Source organism: Myodes glareolus, chromosome 13, assembly GCF_982192425.1.
Source record: "Myodes glareolus chromosome 13, mMyoGla1.1, whole genome shotgun sequence".
Taxonomy (NCBI): Eukaryota; Metazoa; Chordata; class Mammalia; order Rodentia; family Cricetidae; genus Myodes; species Myodes glareolus.
The window spans coordinates 77,170,242-77,187,915 of record NC_142038.1 but is presented as its reverse complement, the minus strand read 5'-3'; the positions used below and the strand labels follow the sequence as shown (position 1 = coordinate 77,187,915).

The following is a 17,674-nucleotide window of genomic DNA, read 5'->3' as shown; positions in this document are numbered from 1 at the left end:
AAAGACTTAAAGTTCTTGTCATACAGAACTTTTAAAGTTTTGTTAGAGTTACCCTGATATTTTATTTTGTGACTATTGTCAAGAGTGATGTTTCTCTGATTTCTTTCTCAGCCCCTTTATTATCTGCATATAGGAAAGCTACTGATTTTTTTGAGTTAATCTGATATCCTGAGCCATGGCGATTCTTATAAAGGAAAACATTTAATTGTGGCTGGTTTGTAGGTTCAGAGGTTTAGTCTATTATCTACATGTGGCACTACATTCCTATGGCTAGGCAGCAGGAAGAGTAATACTAGAACTGACAAGAATTTGAAACCTCAAAACCCGTATCCAGTGATATACTTCATCAAACAAGGCCATACCTCCTAATAGTGTCACCTCCTATGATCCTATGGGGGCCATTATCATTCAAACCACAATTTGTTTTGCTTATTTTAATCCATTTTCCCCTGCCTGTTTTGTGAGTGCTGCAATTCTTCATTTGCCTATAGCTTCAAAATCTACTCTTGAATCTTTCAAGTATTTTAGTTTGTTAATCTGCAAAATCTAGTATCTTGGTTTTCAATGCCTGCTTCCAGACTTACAGCCCAGTAAGTCTGTATACAAAATAGTTCCCCTTACCATTTTGACATGTTGCTTCATTTCTGGTCCATAGTTACCCTGTTTTTTAAGCCACCACCTCGTGGTGCTACAAAGATTATTAAAAATGGGTTAATCAAGATGTGAGAGTTAGTCAGTAACTAACTCTCTAGAGATAATTGGCCAGGCAGTATTTTAATAAATACAATTTGTGTGTTGTTATTTTCGGGGCTAAGCTAGCCGTGTGGGAGCCGTGAGGGATGAAAAGCAGGCCTTCCCGCAGCCACTCACTACACATAAATTTATGTGATGTCCTTTTGTGTGTTATAGGTGTTTAGGAGGTATTCAGCCTTCACTAGTTTTTAGTACCAATCTTTTTTAATATAAAAAAGATTTGTATTTATTTATTTTAAATAGGGTTTCACTGTGCAGCTATGGGTAGCCTGGAACTCACTATGAAGACCAAGTTGGCCTTGAACTCAGTGATCTACCTGCCTCTACTTCTGGAGTGCTAAGATTAAAGGTGTGTACTGCCAGTCCTTGCCAAAGATTTTTTGTCTAATTCTTTTTGTCATGTGCATACTTGTGCACTTTTGTGAGTGATGCCATGTATATGTGTGTGTGTCCCTTCAGAGGCCAAAAGAAGGCATCAAGACTTGTACATCTCTTGGCATGGTGCTGGAAAGTTACTCGGGTCCTCTTCAAGAGAAGCAAGCACTCTTACCTGCTGTAGAAAATAGCCAATAACCTTTAAGGTAACCACCCACTAGGGCATGGCCTCTTATATTATTTATGCCGATGTAAAGCATGTGTCCGGTCTCTTTTCCAGCTGTGGGATTCAGTTTCTGTTCTCCTTTCCACAGAGGATTCCGATTTGTGAGTCTACTCCTAAATAAATAATCGACTATTATTCTCAATTCTGAGCTAGTGTGGGATTTCTTTTAAGCATCCTTCTTCACTTACCCACTAAGCCATCTCTCCAGCTTCATAAGAATATTTTTTTTAAAAAAGTTTGGAGTTACTAAAAAGCTGTGTTAAGTATAAGAATTTCCATATAGACAACTTCTAGGCTCCCATACCATCAATACCCAAGAGAGTAGTGCACTGGTTAATGAGTAAAAAGTGACAGAGCATTAGCACTCATGGCTTAAGTTGGGACACTATGACATACACTGATTTTTTCTATACCATCATCATAACATGCAGGAAATTTTACTGCCGTGAAAATCCTCACTATTCAAAGTTTCCATCCCTCTTTCGTCTTGGAATCTTACAGTATGTTGTCTTTTAAAGTAGGCTTCACTTAGCAATATGCATGTAAGTTTCTTTATATTTTTCATAGCTCAATGGCTCATTTCTTTTCAGTGCTGAAGAGTGTTCTATTTTAAGGATTGTCATGAGTTACCTTTTTGGGGTGACCTCTGCTGCGATCTTAGCCACAGCAGGTTCCTATGTTCTGGGGCAGGGGTGTGAGGTAGGGGTGAAATGTAGGTAGGAGGAACAGAGTTAAGAAAGGAACACAGACACACAGGATAGTAACGCGAGGGCAACTCAGCAAATACTGAATGCTGAATTTTTTCAGTTCTGAGGCTACCTGTGTTTAATTTTCCATACACTTTTATACCCCAATACAAAAGGGTGAAGGCAAAAGACTGCTTTAACATGATACAATCAGAACAGTAATTTGCTCCAATACTTGAGACATCAAGACATTTGTAGGAAGAGGAAGGCTGCTTGTTGGTTCCTGGCTGCTTAGCCCCAAAATAATCACACAGAAATCATATTAATTGAATCACTGCTTGGCCCATTAGCTTTAGCTTCTTATTGGCTAACTCATATTAATTTAACCAATTCCCATTAATCTGTATATTGCCACATGGTTGTGGCTTACCAGGTAAAGTTCCCAGTGTCTGTCTCCAGCGGCTCCATGACTTCTAACTCCGTCCTTTCTTCCAGCATATAGCCTAGCTTTCCCCACCTAGTTCTGTTCTTCCCTGCCACAGGCTCAAAGCAGTTCTTTTATTCGTTAACCAATAAAAGCAATACACAGACAGAAGGACCTCCAACACTAGACATTAATTCCCAAGAAAAACCATTTGATGTCTGGGCAGTGAACACACTCTAGACCAAATATCATAGGCTGTGAAACCTACTGCAAAAGAAGGAACAGAAGTATGCTTGAATTCTCTGACCTTTGGTCAGGGTGAAGCAGATCTACAACTATGGGCCATCTTAATGTCCAAAACACCAAGTAACCATACCCTGGGTCAGGGTATCTTGTTTTGTAGCCATATCTGTTGTCAACAACTTTGAAAGAGCTAAGATAAGTTCAAATTCCATAACCCTCAGACAAGGTGGAAGAGTCTCACATTTTTTGGGTCTCCACAAAGGATGTACCATTAATTCAATTATGCTATCCTGAAAGAAAAAGACAAGATACTCTTGAGAAACTCAGCAAATATAAAGGGTCTACAGGAGAACTATTAGACAGATCCCAAGGAACATGCTGGATATTATAGAGGGTTGCACAGAGAACATTCCCAATAGGAACTCTAAAGAAATGCACCTAAGTATGACCAGCATTTGAGACATCATCTGACTGGATCCAGAAAAGACAGAACTGTCCATTAGAGACACTCCCAAGGGTGAGACAAGTTCTGGGAACTAAGCGTGTTCAGACTGCTTACATTAAAAAAAAAAAATCAGAGAATAGAAATAACCTAATAATGCACATTAAATAGGCCTTTGGAAAAAAAAGAGTAAACCAAACTTAAAAGCAGTATACAAAAAGAAATAGGGCAAGGGCAAAGTGCTTCATTTGGAAGTATGCGGTTCTGAGTTTAATCCCTCAGTACCCATGTAGAAAAACTAGGCACAGTGGTACTGTCTGGGACTTGATGGCCAGCTAGTCTAGCAAACTGGTAAGCTCCAGGCCAGTGAGAAACCATGTTACAGAGATAATGTAGGGAGGAATTGAGAAAGACACTCAATACCAACCTCTGGCTGCTACAAGTGCCCTCCATCTCTCTCAGGTGGACTGTTGAAACTCTACTCCATTGATGTTTTCCAGGAACAAAGTGGAGAGAAGTCTAGAAACTGTATTATTTCTCGGACTAACTTGAGCTAGGTTTCTGGATTAGAAAATGTTTAGCCCAAGTGGTTTCCTGAGACAAGATTGACAAGGATTCACATATATGGATACGAAATTCCCAAGCAGCAAAAAGTACAAAGCTTCACACTGGTCTGTAGATGCAGCACACACGAAGTACTGCTAAGCACCAGTTTTTGCCCCCCAGCATGCTCTGTTGGAATATGCTTGGAATGCAGAAGAGCAGTTCTATAAGATACTCAGTTTTCAGCAATGTGATGCTCAGACTACTGTTTCATTTAAAAAAAAAATCTATTAACTGTGATGGCTACTCAACCTTGACATACTACTTACTGGGTTCTGAGAATGTAGTAAGTCTACTATCAGGCAGTGAAAGAGCAGTAAGTACCTCTACCCCCCCCCACCCCATCTGCAAGCGACCAGTTCATATATCTCAGAAGACAACATGAGACATGTGGATGAGAAAGAAATGAACACGTTCCCAGGGGTGGGCAGTACATGTGGCTCAGGTGGGTGCTGAACTCAAGATGGTTTTGTGTAGCAGGTGAGAAATTGCAAGCATAAGGAACCAGTCTTTTGGAATTATATGTGTGTGTATGCTACCTTTGTGTTTGTGCTTCAAGAGAGTATCAGAACCTTTGGAGTTGGAGTTACAGGAAGTTGTGAGCTGTTGACAACTGAAGTAGTCCTGTAGGAAAGGCAAATGTGGTCTTAACCAACGAGCCATCTCTCCAGCCCTGGAAGCTGAAATCTTTTTTTTTTAAAAATATTTATTTATTTATTTATTATGTATACAATATTCTGTCTGTGTGTATGCCTGATGGCCAGAAGAGGGCACCACACCTCATTACAGATGGTTGTGAGCCACCATGTGATTGCTGGGAATTGACCTTTGGAAGAGCAGGCAATGCTCTTAACCTCTGAGCCATCTCTCCAGCTCAAGTAAACCTGCCTCTGACATTAACCATGGAGAGATACTGGCCGTAAAGGGACCTCTGAAGGGAAACAGTCTATCATCTAAGGCTGTTGACTATACAGATACTCTGGTTGTTGTATGGTATTTGTGATGGTCCAAACACAAGTTACAACAGCCTCTATTCACAACATGTGCAGAATAATGGAGAATTGTTTTCCAACAAACACTGGCCATCTTTTCACTTGAACAATAGCATCTCTTGTTTTAGAGCCCAAGTCAAGTTTTATGTTTAAAAAATAATTTTAATCTATTCACAAAATTTAGCAAACATTTGTATACAATCATGGAATAATTTTTAGCATGCCATCTATTTATTCCAACCATGAGAAAATACCATAGTAGTCAATATTAAAAGTATCCATTCATAAATTATCTAATTTCTCATTAAATGAGCACAGAGTCATTAGCATATTAATAACAGATATGTTTATTATTACATATCCATCAGTGCGGCTTTCAATACCACTTGAAACATGCAGATCCCCTAGAGAAGATTGGTTTTCCAGTGCTTATTTGATACACATTACTGCAAAGCAATTATAAATTACTGAGGAGGTATTTGGTTAAAAAATAATAACAATAAATCACACTGCCCATACAAATCAACTCTTGTTATCAGAGAAGAGCTGAACAGTATTCATATGGTAATTCCTATGCTAACTGGAAAACATGGATATATTTCATAATTCTTTACTACTGGTGCAACTTTTATATTTTTTGCAGATAGTTTTATAGTCTTTCATTATTGTAGCAAGTAGTTTGGTGCAAAGACTGTACTCAATTTATAAAAGTCCAACAAACCTCTATATATTTTAAATTAAACCAATTACCAATGAAAAAACCCACTGACACACATAATTTTTTTGTAAAATATGTTTCCTGAAAAGTCTGTACGTAGGGCAGTAAAAAAAATTCTCAAATTAAGGCACTAATAGGGTAATGCAACTCCCACTGAAAGTGTTCTAAGAATAATTTACATTTTAAACAGTGCATACATTTTTGTTAACTTAATGTCTTTTCACTTAAAACCACAAAGAAATACATTATATAATTACAGAAATGATGTATCTCACAAAAAGCTTTTAAACTTGGATCTCTTGTACAGTTAGTTCTTAATGTCTCTAGTAGTAAAATAACTCAATATGGCTTGGCAAAAATGCATAGATTAAATGTAATTCTTTTGTCTTCTCCCAGTCTCTAATCTACAAACTTGCTGAAACATATACAGTATTTTGTAAAGCATAAGGTAAGATATTTAATTTCTCCATAAAACCCACTGTGGGTAATCAACAGTAAGGCTTTTAATTCTACAGTGAGGTCACCGAGTTTCAAGTGACATCACTGTGTTCTTAAAATAGTTCTGTATAGTCTTGCAAGAGCACAAAAACTTAAGTCATTTAAAAAAACAAAAAACGTCTCATTTTGAGATATTTTCTTTACTCCTTCCACAAGCTGATCTTAACAGTGACGGCCATTCCACCGAAAGTGAAAGTTCCTTCTTCCTGCTCACAGGGAAAACTGTTCTATCATGACCGACAGGCATTTTCTTAAAAATTCAAAAAGGCAGCACCTTAAAAATATATCTAGCTAAGCTTTCCCCAACTGTACTTGCATTACATAGTAATAATTAAGCTAAACTACCTGTATGTAAACCTGCAAGGAAAAAAATAAAACAAAAAACCAAATCCTCAGTGTGCTTTTTGTGCCAAAGCAAGGACAGAATAAGAGCAATCCTAACCCTGAAAAGCCAGTGGCATTTGTGTCAAAGAAATAGCCTGTCTGCTCAGCATGGTTAAACAGCCTGGTTTAGCAGGTAGCATTCCACATGATTTCAACACAGCAGTAGGTCACATGGTTAACTGTTGGAGAGAAAAAAAAAATCTTGTAATTTGAGAAAGACGCTTGGTTTGAAAATATAAGAAACAACAAGTGGCGGAAAGGGTGGCAGTGTGGCCCAGTGGTAGACTATTTGGTTAGCACGCAGAAATTTTAAGAGCAGTACCCCAACTCCTAAGAATAAGTAATGACAAAGTTTAGAGAAAACAGAGGAAAGAAAAACAATACCATAATACGATTTCCTTTTGTGTTTCTATTCTTTTTCTAAAACATTTTCTTTGTTGGTTATTTCCTTTTCTTTTTTTTGAGGCAGGTTTCTCTGTGCTGCCCTGACTGCCCAGTCCTTGCCTCTGAAAGGTTCGTATAAAAGATGTGTACCAGAATGGCCTGGCAGCTAAAACATTTTCTTACTAAAACACTTATTTTAAATCATTCCAGTCTTAGTTTATACCCTACACCCAGGTGGCTGAAATAGCATTCCACAGAGTACAGCTGAATGTTGTGATATATACTGTGATAGTTTGGAGGCTTGTGAATATGGAAAAAGAAAAAGGTACACATCATGTCAAGGAACAAGATTTGGTTACAAACAGCAGAAAGTGAAGAAAGTAAGGAGTTAAAGGCAACTTCAAGCTGAGCATGGTAGTCTAGCCCTCAATACCCAGGAGGCAAAGGCAGGCGAGTCTGAGAGCAAGTTCCAGGATGACCTGGGCTACAAAGAGAAATCCTGTCTTGAAAAACCAAGGGTCGGGGGAGAGTTAAGTCAGGTCCTGTAACTGTCACTGCATATAAAATATTTTTGAAGAAAATCCCATCAAAGACTTAAAAAGAGGAATTTAACCAAGAAGTTTATTTGTAATATAATATTTACTAGTACTAACAAATAATGTTGATTTTAAAAAGAACCCAATTCCAACACAATGTAAAAGATGAGGAACATTTTACAATGACCTATTTGCATCTAAAAATGTAATCCTGGGGTGGGGGGGGGGCTGGAGAGATGGCTCAGTGGTTAAGAGTGCCTGCTCTTTCAAAGGTCCTGAGTTCAATTCCCAGCAACCACATGGTGGCTCACAACCATCTGTAATAAGGTCTGGTGCCCTCTCTGGCCTGCAGGCAGACATGTAGGCAGATATTGTATTCATAATAAATGAATAAATATTAAAAAATGTAATCCTGGTGAGTTAAAACAAGGGCTAAACTATATGTCACATACATCCTAATATATGACAGAAACTTGGTATGAAAGTATCCTATGCACTAATTCCTAATAGCAATCAGCTAAAATAATTTAACTGATTAATAATAATTAAACCCTGCAAGTTATATATTAAAACCTACCTATATATAAATGATGTCTTCTGTGGTGCAAGCAATTCAGTTTCTGATTTTAGTATGTGTGCTGCCAAAGCCAGCAAAAGATTTTTAATTAGTATTAGCAGCAGCAATAGTAGTATTTATTTGTTGAGACAGAGACTCTTCATTTATCCCTGGCTGTCCTAGAACTCGCTCTGTAGACCAGACTGGCAGCCTCAAACTCACATAGAGGTGCAAGTGTGCCTCTGCCTCTGAGTGCTGGCCTAAATGTGCGGTCATCATGCTTGGCTAGGTTTCTAATTCTGTCTGCATGTACATTTGCACACCAGAAGAGGACACTGGATCCCACGGGACAACAGTAATAGATGGTTGTGCTCAGGACCTCTAGAAGAGCAGCCAGCCAGTGCTTTTAACTGCTGAGCCATCCCTCCAGCCCTGAGGTTTCTAATTTTAATAGTTTCCAATAATTTTTATATTACTAAAAAGGTTAATATTTTAGTCTTTACCTAGTTTTTCCAGATGTATTTTTGACCACTTTCCGGAAAGACTGATTTGCAGTAGATCTTGTTGACAGCGTTCGAGGAGAGGCACGAACAAAGCCAGAAGGTGGGTTTTTCGGAATCTTCTTTACTAGATGAGTTACCCACTTTTTTTGTTCATCCTGAGAACATGCTAACAGCAGCATATCTCTTGCTGATGTTACATCATAACTTACTGCATTAAAAAACAAACAAGCCCCACAAAACTTTCGTAAAACAATAATACAATATTTTTAAAAACTATTAAATTATCAAGTTTTCATGTCCCTAATTTTTAAGATATTATAGTTAATTATCTTTGGACAATATCTTTGCTTCAATTTGGCTAAGACTGAAATTTTTTTCTAAAAACCAAAAAGATCAAAATCAATAGTCATAAACACAAGAAAAATGAGAACTACAAAAACTTTAACAGTAAAATATGCTTATTTTGCATACAGCAAATGTATCTGTAGAAACTATGCCTCCTTAGTGCAGACTGTCCTGGTCTGTGGGAAAGTAAAGAAAGATGGAAACTCTAAGGTAAGTAGTGGGACTCACCCAAAGCTTTTCTTTCAACTTAAAGCTTTTAGTGGTATGCCTACTGGAAAGGGATGACTTACTTTCAATACCCACTAAAAGCTGAACCACTTTCCATGATAAAAGGCTGCTGCATGGTTTCTCAGGAGCCAAAACACTACACCTTTGGGCCCACCTACAGAATTTGCACCACTGAGTCATCTCACACACCGTATCTCACCTTTGCATGGGGAAATCAAGTCCTCTTTCTTGTCTAGGTGATCCCTGTGGCACTTAACATGGCATCTTCGGCACTCTAGGGCAGGAGGTGGCTTAAAGACATGCCATAGAGGTTTGGCACAGGCCTCACAGTTGGCAGGGAAGTGGTAGAGTGTAGGAATGAATTCATGGCCTTTGTGATTCTGGAAGTTAGTTTTTTCACCTTGTTGAACAGGTTCCATTTCTATATCTTTCCTACATTCACCTTCATTTGCATATAGTATCTACATTTGGGAATGATAGAGAAAGATTGAAAAAAATAATAATCTGTAAATAAAAATTCGAAATGCACAGAAACACTGATATCTATTTCACAACATATCAATTACTTAGGTAAAAGAGCCTTTAAAATTATAATGTAACATGTGTACCTGGAATATTTTAGGAATTTCTTCAGTTTCAGCTCTGTATACATCTCCTTGAGTTACAGGTCGGACATGAAACAATTTACTAAAACAGAGATAATTGATATAAGAATCTCATTGGTAACAAAAGGCACACATTTCACTGAAGAGAACATGTAAGTAGCAAAGAAGCAAACAAAAAGATGTTCAACATCAATAACCATTTGGAATACACACACACGGTGTCACAATATAGCTTTCAAAATTTTAAAAGAAACAACAGGGACTGGAGAGATGGCTTGTATACTGTTCTTCCAGAGAACCAGAGTTTGGTTCCTAGCACTCACATCTGGGATTCACAATTGCCACTAACTCCAATTCAAGAGCCTTCAAAGGCAACTACACTCATGCGCACACCAATCACATACATACAATTAAAAATAGTAAAAATAGGCTGGGAGGTGGTGGCACACATCTTTAACCGCAGCACTCTGTAGGCAGAGGCAGGAGGATCGAGGCCAGTCTGGTCTATAGAGCTAGTTCCAAGACAGCTAGGGCACCAAAGAGAAACCCTGTCTCAAAAACAAAACAAAACAAAAAGAATCCCCCCCACCCAATAAACCTTTAAGCATAAAGCTATTAGCACCAAATGTTGATGAAAATGTATAGAAGCTGGATCACGCACAAACTGCTGGTAGAAATGCAAGATTGTATATGCACTTGAAAAAGATGGCCATTTGTTTTATGAAACTAAACTCACTCGTATTATTCATAACTAATGCTTTAAACAGTTTGAAATATTACCAAAGCTCTCTGAACTTTTAAATTCTAACCAGTGCCATCTCAAAAAACTTAACATAAAAGTATCTTTTGTATTGTGCATTTTGTGGAATGATGCATATGCTATGTTAGAAGTTAGAGAACAACTTTCTGGAGTTTATTCTCTTCTTCCACTTTGTGGATTCCGGGGGTCAAACTTAGGTCATCAGACTTGGCAGCAAGCACTTTTATTCACTGAGCTATTCTGATGATCCTTCATTTAACTTTATGTTATCTCTTGAATAGCACTTACCAAACTTCATTTTGAATTTATATTGTTCACTTAAAAATTTTCAACTAGTTGTCTCTAAGTTTCCTATATGTAGAACCTACTTATCTTTACATACATTATATATATACACCTCTATGATAACATGGATAATGTACAAGAATGAACAAAGAAAAAAATCCTAAGCTTATTAAGTCTTTAGTATATTACTAAAAAAAGAACAGCTTTTGTTTATACTATTTAACATAAACCACTGATGGTACCAGTATGCTGATTAAACAATCTTACACTAATAAAAATTTAATTTTCTGTGATGAAGTGACTTACCTATATGTGCACTATGTGTGTGCCTGGTGTTTATGAAAGTCAGAAGAGGCTTCTATAACTGTAGCTATAGTTGTGCTGTCCATGTGCGTGCTGGAAAACAAACCTGGGTCTTCTACAAGAGTAGCAAGTACTCAATCTCCGAGGCACTTCTAGAGCCCCCAATTTTATTTTTTGAGATGTTCATAACCCTCAAAAATCACTAAATACTTTAGATAAAAATTTGCTTTTCAAAGCACATAAATCTTGTATACGAGACTTTCCTTCTCACATTCTGCTAAGGTTAGACTTTGTTTAATTTGTACATGTGCCTGTTTGTGTCAATGTGGGTCCATATAAACCACGGTGCATGTGTGAAGTCAGAGGACAACTACAGAGTGTTGGTCCTCATTGTCCTACCTTCTTTGAAACAGGGTTTCTTTCCCACTGTTTAAGTCATGCTAGCCTGCATATTGGAGATTCTCCTATCTGCCTCCCAACTCCTTAAAGTGGTATGCTGGGCTTAGAAGATTGTCCTACTGCATTCTTATGCATAGGGTTGTATTCCTATACATAGGGTTGTACAGCAAATGCAAATTTTACCCATTGGGTCATCTTGTTTGGAAAAATAGGTAAAACTGTTTAAATAACACAAAAGGTCAAGTCATTCTAAAAATAACTCAAAAGTAAATAGTCAAGTGACTGTAAAAATTTGTCAACAAGAAAACCCCTAAAAAACAAAAAAAAACCCAAAGACAACTTACTCTATGTCCAACACCATCGATGGACTGGATTGTTCCTTATCTTGTTCATCATTATAGAACAGTATTTTTTTGCTGCTTACCACAACATACTGAAATGACAAAAAGTGAAGAAAAATGAAAAGAGCAACTTAACTTCATTTAAAATGACTAGTATATTTCCCATTTATGTCTACATTATACTGAATTAATTTAAAACCAAGGTTAGTAATAGAGCAGTTAATATAAGCTCTATACTTTATAGTAAAACATGGAACAAAGTATCAATGAGAAGAATTTAGGTATATAGTACCTGTTTCTTCCAGCCATATCTTTTGATATTTCCTCTATTTGGTACAGAAAGCCAACCTTCAATTCTTGACTCTAGGAAAAAAAAAAAGGTATACTAGTCAATCTTAAATTACAAAACCAAAAGAAAAACTACACATCCGACAGCATGCAGCAACAGGCATAGAAAATAGCTAAATGAATAAATGCTATATAATTTGTTCTTTCATGCTTCAATCACACAAATGAACTTTAATGGCCAGACAAAGACTGCAGAAATAAAACCCAAGCCACTTTCCCCATAAAGTTAACATTTAGTACTCAGTTGGAAAGGTATGAAGTAACAATGTCTTTAGGAGCCAGGCATACTGGAATGGATTGCAGCTTAAATGGATATGATATACAATATTTTAAACATTACACAACATTCATAAAAATATTCAGCAAAAGAAAAAAGAAAAGAAAAGAAAAGCAGCAAGTTGAACTATTCCGAGCCATGATTTATACAAGAGCAGGCAAAAGTACTGAGGTGTCCTATTACTCACAGAAGACAAGAGTAGAAGATAAATAAATAAGGAATGCAGGCAGAACCAACTAGATACAAAGAATAAGAGAAAAGCACTTTATTTGTTTTCTCAGTAAAATATCCTAAAAGACGTTTGAATAAAACACTCAAAAGTTCATTAAAATTGTTCAAATTTGGTTGGGAGGCACTTAATAGGTTAAGTCTAATTACAAACCATCTCAAACTAATCAAGTTATTATGTCTTTTATGCTTATTCAACTCAATAAACAGAAAAAGAGCACAGAAACTGGTAGGCCAACTGCTATTATTTATACCATAAACTGCTAAGTATTTATGATCAAAGTCTTGTATGGCAACTGTTGCTGCTATCATGTTTATTCCTTTTGTAGTGTTATGTATCAAACTCAGGGCAGTGGGCATGCTAGGCAAGTACTCTACCAGAGTTACACCACCAGCTTCTAACTTTTTGAGATAATCTCACTATACAGCTTACTTGAACTTATTATGTAGTCCAAATTAGTCTTGATTTTGAGATCATCCTGCTCAGGCTCCTGAGTGCTGAGAAACAGGGTGTGCAGCAGCACATCTGATTAAATATATCTAAAGTTTATTAGAAGTGTATGGGGAATAAAGATGATTCCTTTAGAGATGGTTATATCAGGTTGAAAATAAGAAAACTGAAGTTCTTCCTATATTAATATTGTATCTAAAACATAAAACAGAAAGGTAAACTGCTCTAAATGTGATTATGGCTGAAATTACAATCCTAGTACGAACATTTATTTTTTTCTTCACATAAAACTGAAAGCTCAGTCTTATAGTAATAACAACAGTGTTATTAGTGAGCATTTGATTGCCAAATGCGTTACAAGTGAGAGCTCATATTTAAGATTTGTATAGCCCTAGAATATAGGATGTCATATGTGTACATATAGTTCTATTGTCATCCTCCACTTAAAAAAAACTATGGCACCAAGGCTTAGGCTTTCCAAAGCCTCCTCTATCTGTACCTGTAAAAACTCCAGGGCTCAGACCCAATGTGTCCTAACTTCTGAGGTTATATATCTAAAATACAATGTCTATCCTCACAGCATTATGTTACTGAGTATAATATTCCTTTTGCTTAACATCTCCAAGGTTTTATTTGTGTTAAGTCACCCTCGTGAAAACTGTGGTTCACTAAATGAAATTGCAGTAAGTTAAATTCAAGTTTTTTTTCTATTTCTACTTGGCCTTTTTTTTACTACTATTACTATTATTTATTTTGTCAAGTATGTTTCTCTTAAATAGTTCTTTCAAATTTTGAGAGAGCAGGGGCTACACATTCATGCTTGCTTCATAAAGCCTATGGCTTCTGATACACAGAAAACATATAGTTGAAAATGAATTTATTATTTTGCTATTCTGCCTCTTTTCTAAACTAGTGAAATAACTCTAAATAATGGTTACAATTTAAAAACCAAACAGGCAGTTTCATAATCAATAACTTGGGGAAAAGGTTATTCATCATGTATTGATCATTCATAAATCTTTTAACTTAGGAAAAGAGAAATACTACTAGGAAAACTTTCCACTAATACGGCAAAAATGGAAGCTCTTATTTTCAAGTATGGTTTAAAGTGTCTAATACTAGTAATTCCTTACTAAAATAAAAGCATTTGAATCTTTACCTTTATACAAAACAGTAGAGAGTCTAAAATACCCTTTCCTACCTACTTCAGGGACTTCTCTACATTTGGGTTAAGATCAGGATTACAGATTTAAACATGAACGTGTGTGCGTGTGCAAACACACACATACACACACACCAAAGAGATGGTTTGAACTAGAAGTTAAGCTCAACAGAGAAACAACACTAACTTCTCTATTTCCTCTCCTTATTAACGTATCTAACTAGCTGTAAATGCAGAGCTCCTGAAAACTACAACTGTGACTGATGGCAACATGCTAGTCAAGTGCTATAAATTCATCTTTCACATCATACACAGAAGTTAGGTTCTTTAGAGAGAAACTCAGAACTTACACTAGATTTTCATCAACAATTTGCCACAAAAGAACATAACTAACTTGGATTTTATACAATGTATTTATACAGCAATTTTAACTAAAAAAAGGTCTGTAGTACTGCAACATCAACAACTGACTCTAACCCAAATAACAGACTGAGCCCAATTGGATGTAAATTAATAGCTAGCACAGGCAATTTAAATATCAAGGCCAATCTTTTAAGTTTACTTTAATACATTATATACAATTTAATAGAGGTAGAACTACTGTGCAGTGTTTTAGTTCTAGGCTCCATACTTTAGAATTCAGAAGTTAGGTCTAATTGATGACAAAGTACCCATGGAAAAGTGTTATAGAGGCCAAAGACGGGACAGCTGAGATATGTTATAGTTTCTATATTAAATAATATTTCAGGAAAAGAATGAAAGATAGTTACTTTATTTATAGAACCATTTATAAAGTCAAATCACTGAAAAATATAGTTTGTACTTAACAATCTATTCAAAGTCCTTTTTAATATGCAAACTCATTTACTAATTTTAAAAAAGATTTATTTATGTATATGGGCGTTTTGTCTGCATGTACACCTGCACATCAGAAGGCATGAGATTTCATAGGATTACAATTACAGAAGGTTGTGAGTCACCATGTGGTTGCTGGGAATTTAACTCAGGATCTCTGGAAAAGCAGCCAGTGTTTTTAACTGCTGAGCCATCTTTCCAGTCTCCACTACTAAACTGAAGTAAAATTAAAATTTTAGTCCTCTTCAAGATCTATTCTAGACAAGTGGATGATATGCAACTTACATTAAGGATAAAATACTTTGTAAAACCTTACCTCTTATTTGTCAAAACTATTTTTAAGCATGCATCTACTGCGTGGTTAATTTAATAAGAATTCTTAACTGAGAATAAAAATATCTAATGCAGGAGGAAAAGTAATTTACTTTTTTATGCATGAGTTTTCCTGTTTATATGTAAATTCACTATACATGTGCAGTGCCAGGAGACTAGAAAAGGGCCTCAGGTCCCCTGGAACTGTTATCTGTGAGCCACCGTAAAAATGCTGGGAACTAAATCCAGTCCTCCTAGAGAGCAGCAAGTTCTCTTAACTACTAAGCCATTTTCCAGCCTAAAGAAAAAGTAATTTTGAAATATTAGCCTTTAATTTCTACATCCAATAGGGAAGTCAGGGTTCAGCTTGTTCTAACACTGACAGCACAGTGATGAAGAACAGTCAAGAGTACTTTGACATTTGATAGCCACAGAAACAAACTATCTGAAAAAAATATTTTAAAGAACAACAAACAAACAAAAATGCAAAACAGAGCCAGTAAAAACATTTAAATTCCTTTGCCAAATGACACCCAGGTTAATCAGAAATCCTAACATGAAGCCTGCCAATCAAACCACCTCATGTGTTTGGTTATTCTACATGGCACCAACTTATCTTTTATTAATTTGCCTTCGAATTATGTTTACTAATAAGGCATAAGTCTCTGAAAATGTAGACAAAACCAGTAACACATTACAAAGCTAATAAAAAGAAACACATAGGATAAAGTAAAAGCCCTCCTTGAGATTTTGGATTGACATTAAATACAATTCCTTTAGTCCAAAAGCACCCCATGGTTAACAAAAACATGAGTTTATAATTTCAGTTTGAAAACTAAATACTGGTATAACTGTCTTTGTTAACCCCTATCCCTTTAACTTGATATAAGCTACAGTTACCTGGGAAGAGGAACCGTAATAAAAAAAATACCTTTATCAGATTGCCTGTAGCCAAGTCTATAGTACACTTTTCTTAATTAATAACTGATAAGGGATGGCCAGCTCACTGTGGACAGCACTCCCTCTAGGCAGGCATTCCTAGACTGTATAAGAAAACTGGCTGAGCAAGCCATGAGAAGCAAGCCAGTAAGCAGTGTTCCTCTGTGGCTTCTGCTTCAGTTACTGCCTCCAGGTTCCTGCTTGAGTTCCTGCTTTGACTTCCCTCATAGATGGACTGTAATTCAAGAACTTCAAGTTGCTCTTCAAAAAAAATTTTATTTAATGTCTATGCATGGTTTCTCTGCATGTGTATCTATGCACCACATAAGTGCCAAGTGCCCATAGAGGCCAAAAGACAATGTTGGCTTCTATGGACTAGAGTTACAGATGCTTGTGAGCCACCATGTGGGTGCTCTGAATGGAACCCAAGAGCTAGTGACCACGTAGTCATCCCTCCAGACCCAAGTTGCTTTTGGTCATGATTTTTACCACACCAATAAAAACTTTAAGACAACAGTCAAAAGCCTCTAAAAGTCGTGTATGTATGTATGTATGTATGTATGTATGTATGTATGTATGTATGTATATTTTAACTAAGTCTGATCTCAGATGTCTAAACAGGCGAAGCAGAGGTTCTTATTAACCCACGGCAATCTTCCTATGTCCTATGATGGACAGCTACAAATTTCCAGAGGCAGAGTTGTATATGAAAGGCAAAACTTGAAAAACAGAAGGCATCCCTGACCTTTAGAATGGGAAGTATTTCTTCCTTCCATTAATGCTCACAGAAACCTGATTTTGGGCAAGCAAATATACTAAACCATGATGGCAAAGATACACGATCCTTTGAGTACCACTTTCCTGAACAACAGAAAATTTCAAAAGTAGTCTATTGACTTTATAAAAATAGAAACAACAGTGTATTTTGTTGAAATATATTACTTGTCTGGCTTAATAAAGTGACTTTTTTACTCATGTATTATTCAGAAAATATACTAACAAAATCTATTTTTCATTATTTGGTTAAAGGAAAAACACACATAAAACACTGAACTAAGAATGTTGTCACGGCAAGTATATATAGTATATGTAAACATATGCTTAAAAGTTTGTTAGATTCATCTCATTTTTATGTGTTTGGGTTTCTTTTTCCTGTATATATGTTTGTGCACCATGTGCAGGCCTGGTACCTGTGTGGAAATCAGAGGAGGGTATTGGATTCCCTAAAACTGGAGTTACAGATGGTTGTGAGTCACCATGTAGGTGCTGGGAACTGAACCTGGGTCCTCTGAAAGAACAACAATGCTCATAACTACTGAGCCACCTCTGCAACTACACATTTTAATATTTTATCCTAGCCACTTCATTTGAACTTCAACTAAGAATGCATATTCATTTATTTATATTTATTTATACTTACTTTAAATAGGGAAAGAGAGAAAAAATGAAATATTAGGCATTTACTTCTGTTCATTTTTTGGTTGGTTTCTCCCCTCACCCTTTGTCTTCTCAC

At 36.3% G+C, this 17,674-nt stretch overlaps 1 protein-coding gene across 4 annotated transcripts in view; it reads right to left on the bottom strand.

Annotated features, from left to right (window-relative positions):
* The window catches only part of Rock1 (Rho associated coiled-coil containing protein kinase 1), a 147,462-nt gene that overhangs the window by 13,352 nt on the left and 116,436 nt on the right, over positions 1-17,674 (bottom strand). For 2 of the 4 annotated variants that reach the window (XM_085676327.2, XM_085676328.2), the window contains exons 28-32: positions 11,882-11,952; positions 11,593-11,681; positions 9,505-9,583; positions 9,096-9,357; positions 8,324-8,531 (exon numbers count right to left, since the gene is read on the bottom strand). In XM_085676327.2, coding sequence (XP_085532453.1) covers positions 8,324-8,531; positions 9,096-9,357; positions 9,505-9,583; positions 11,593-11,681; positions 11,882-11,952 — 709 coding nt within the window. Of the gene's footprint in view, positions 1-5,067; positions 6,524-8,318; positions 8,532-9,095; positions 9,358-9,504; positions 9,584-11,592; positions 11,682-11,881; positions 11,953-17,674 lie in introns of those variants that run through there. The other 2 variants (XM_048447991.3, XM_085676329.2) reach the window with 2 other exon arrangements.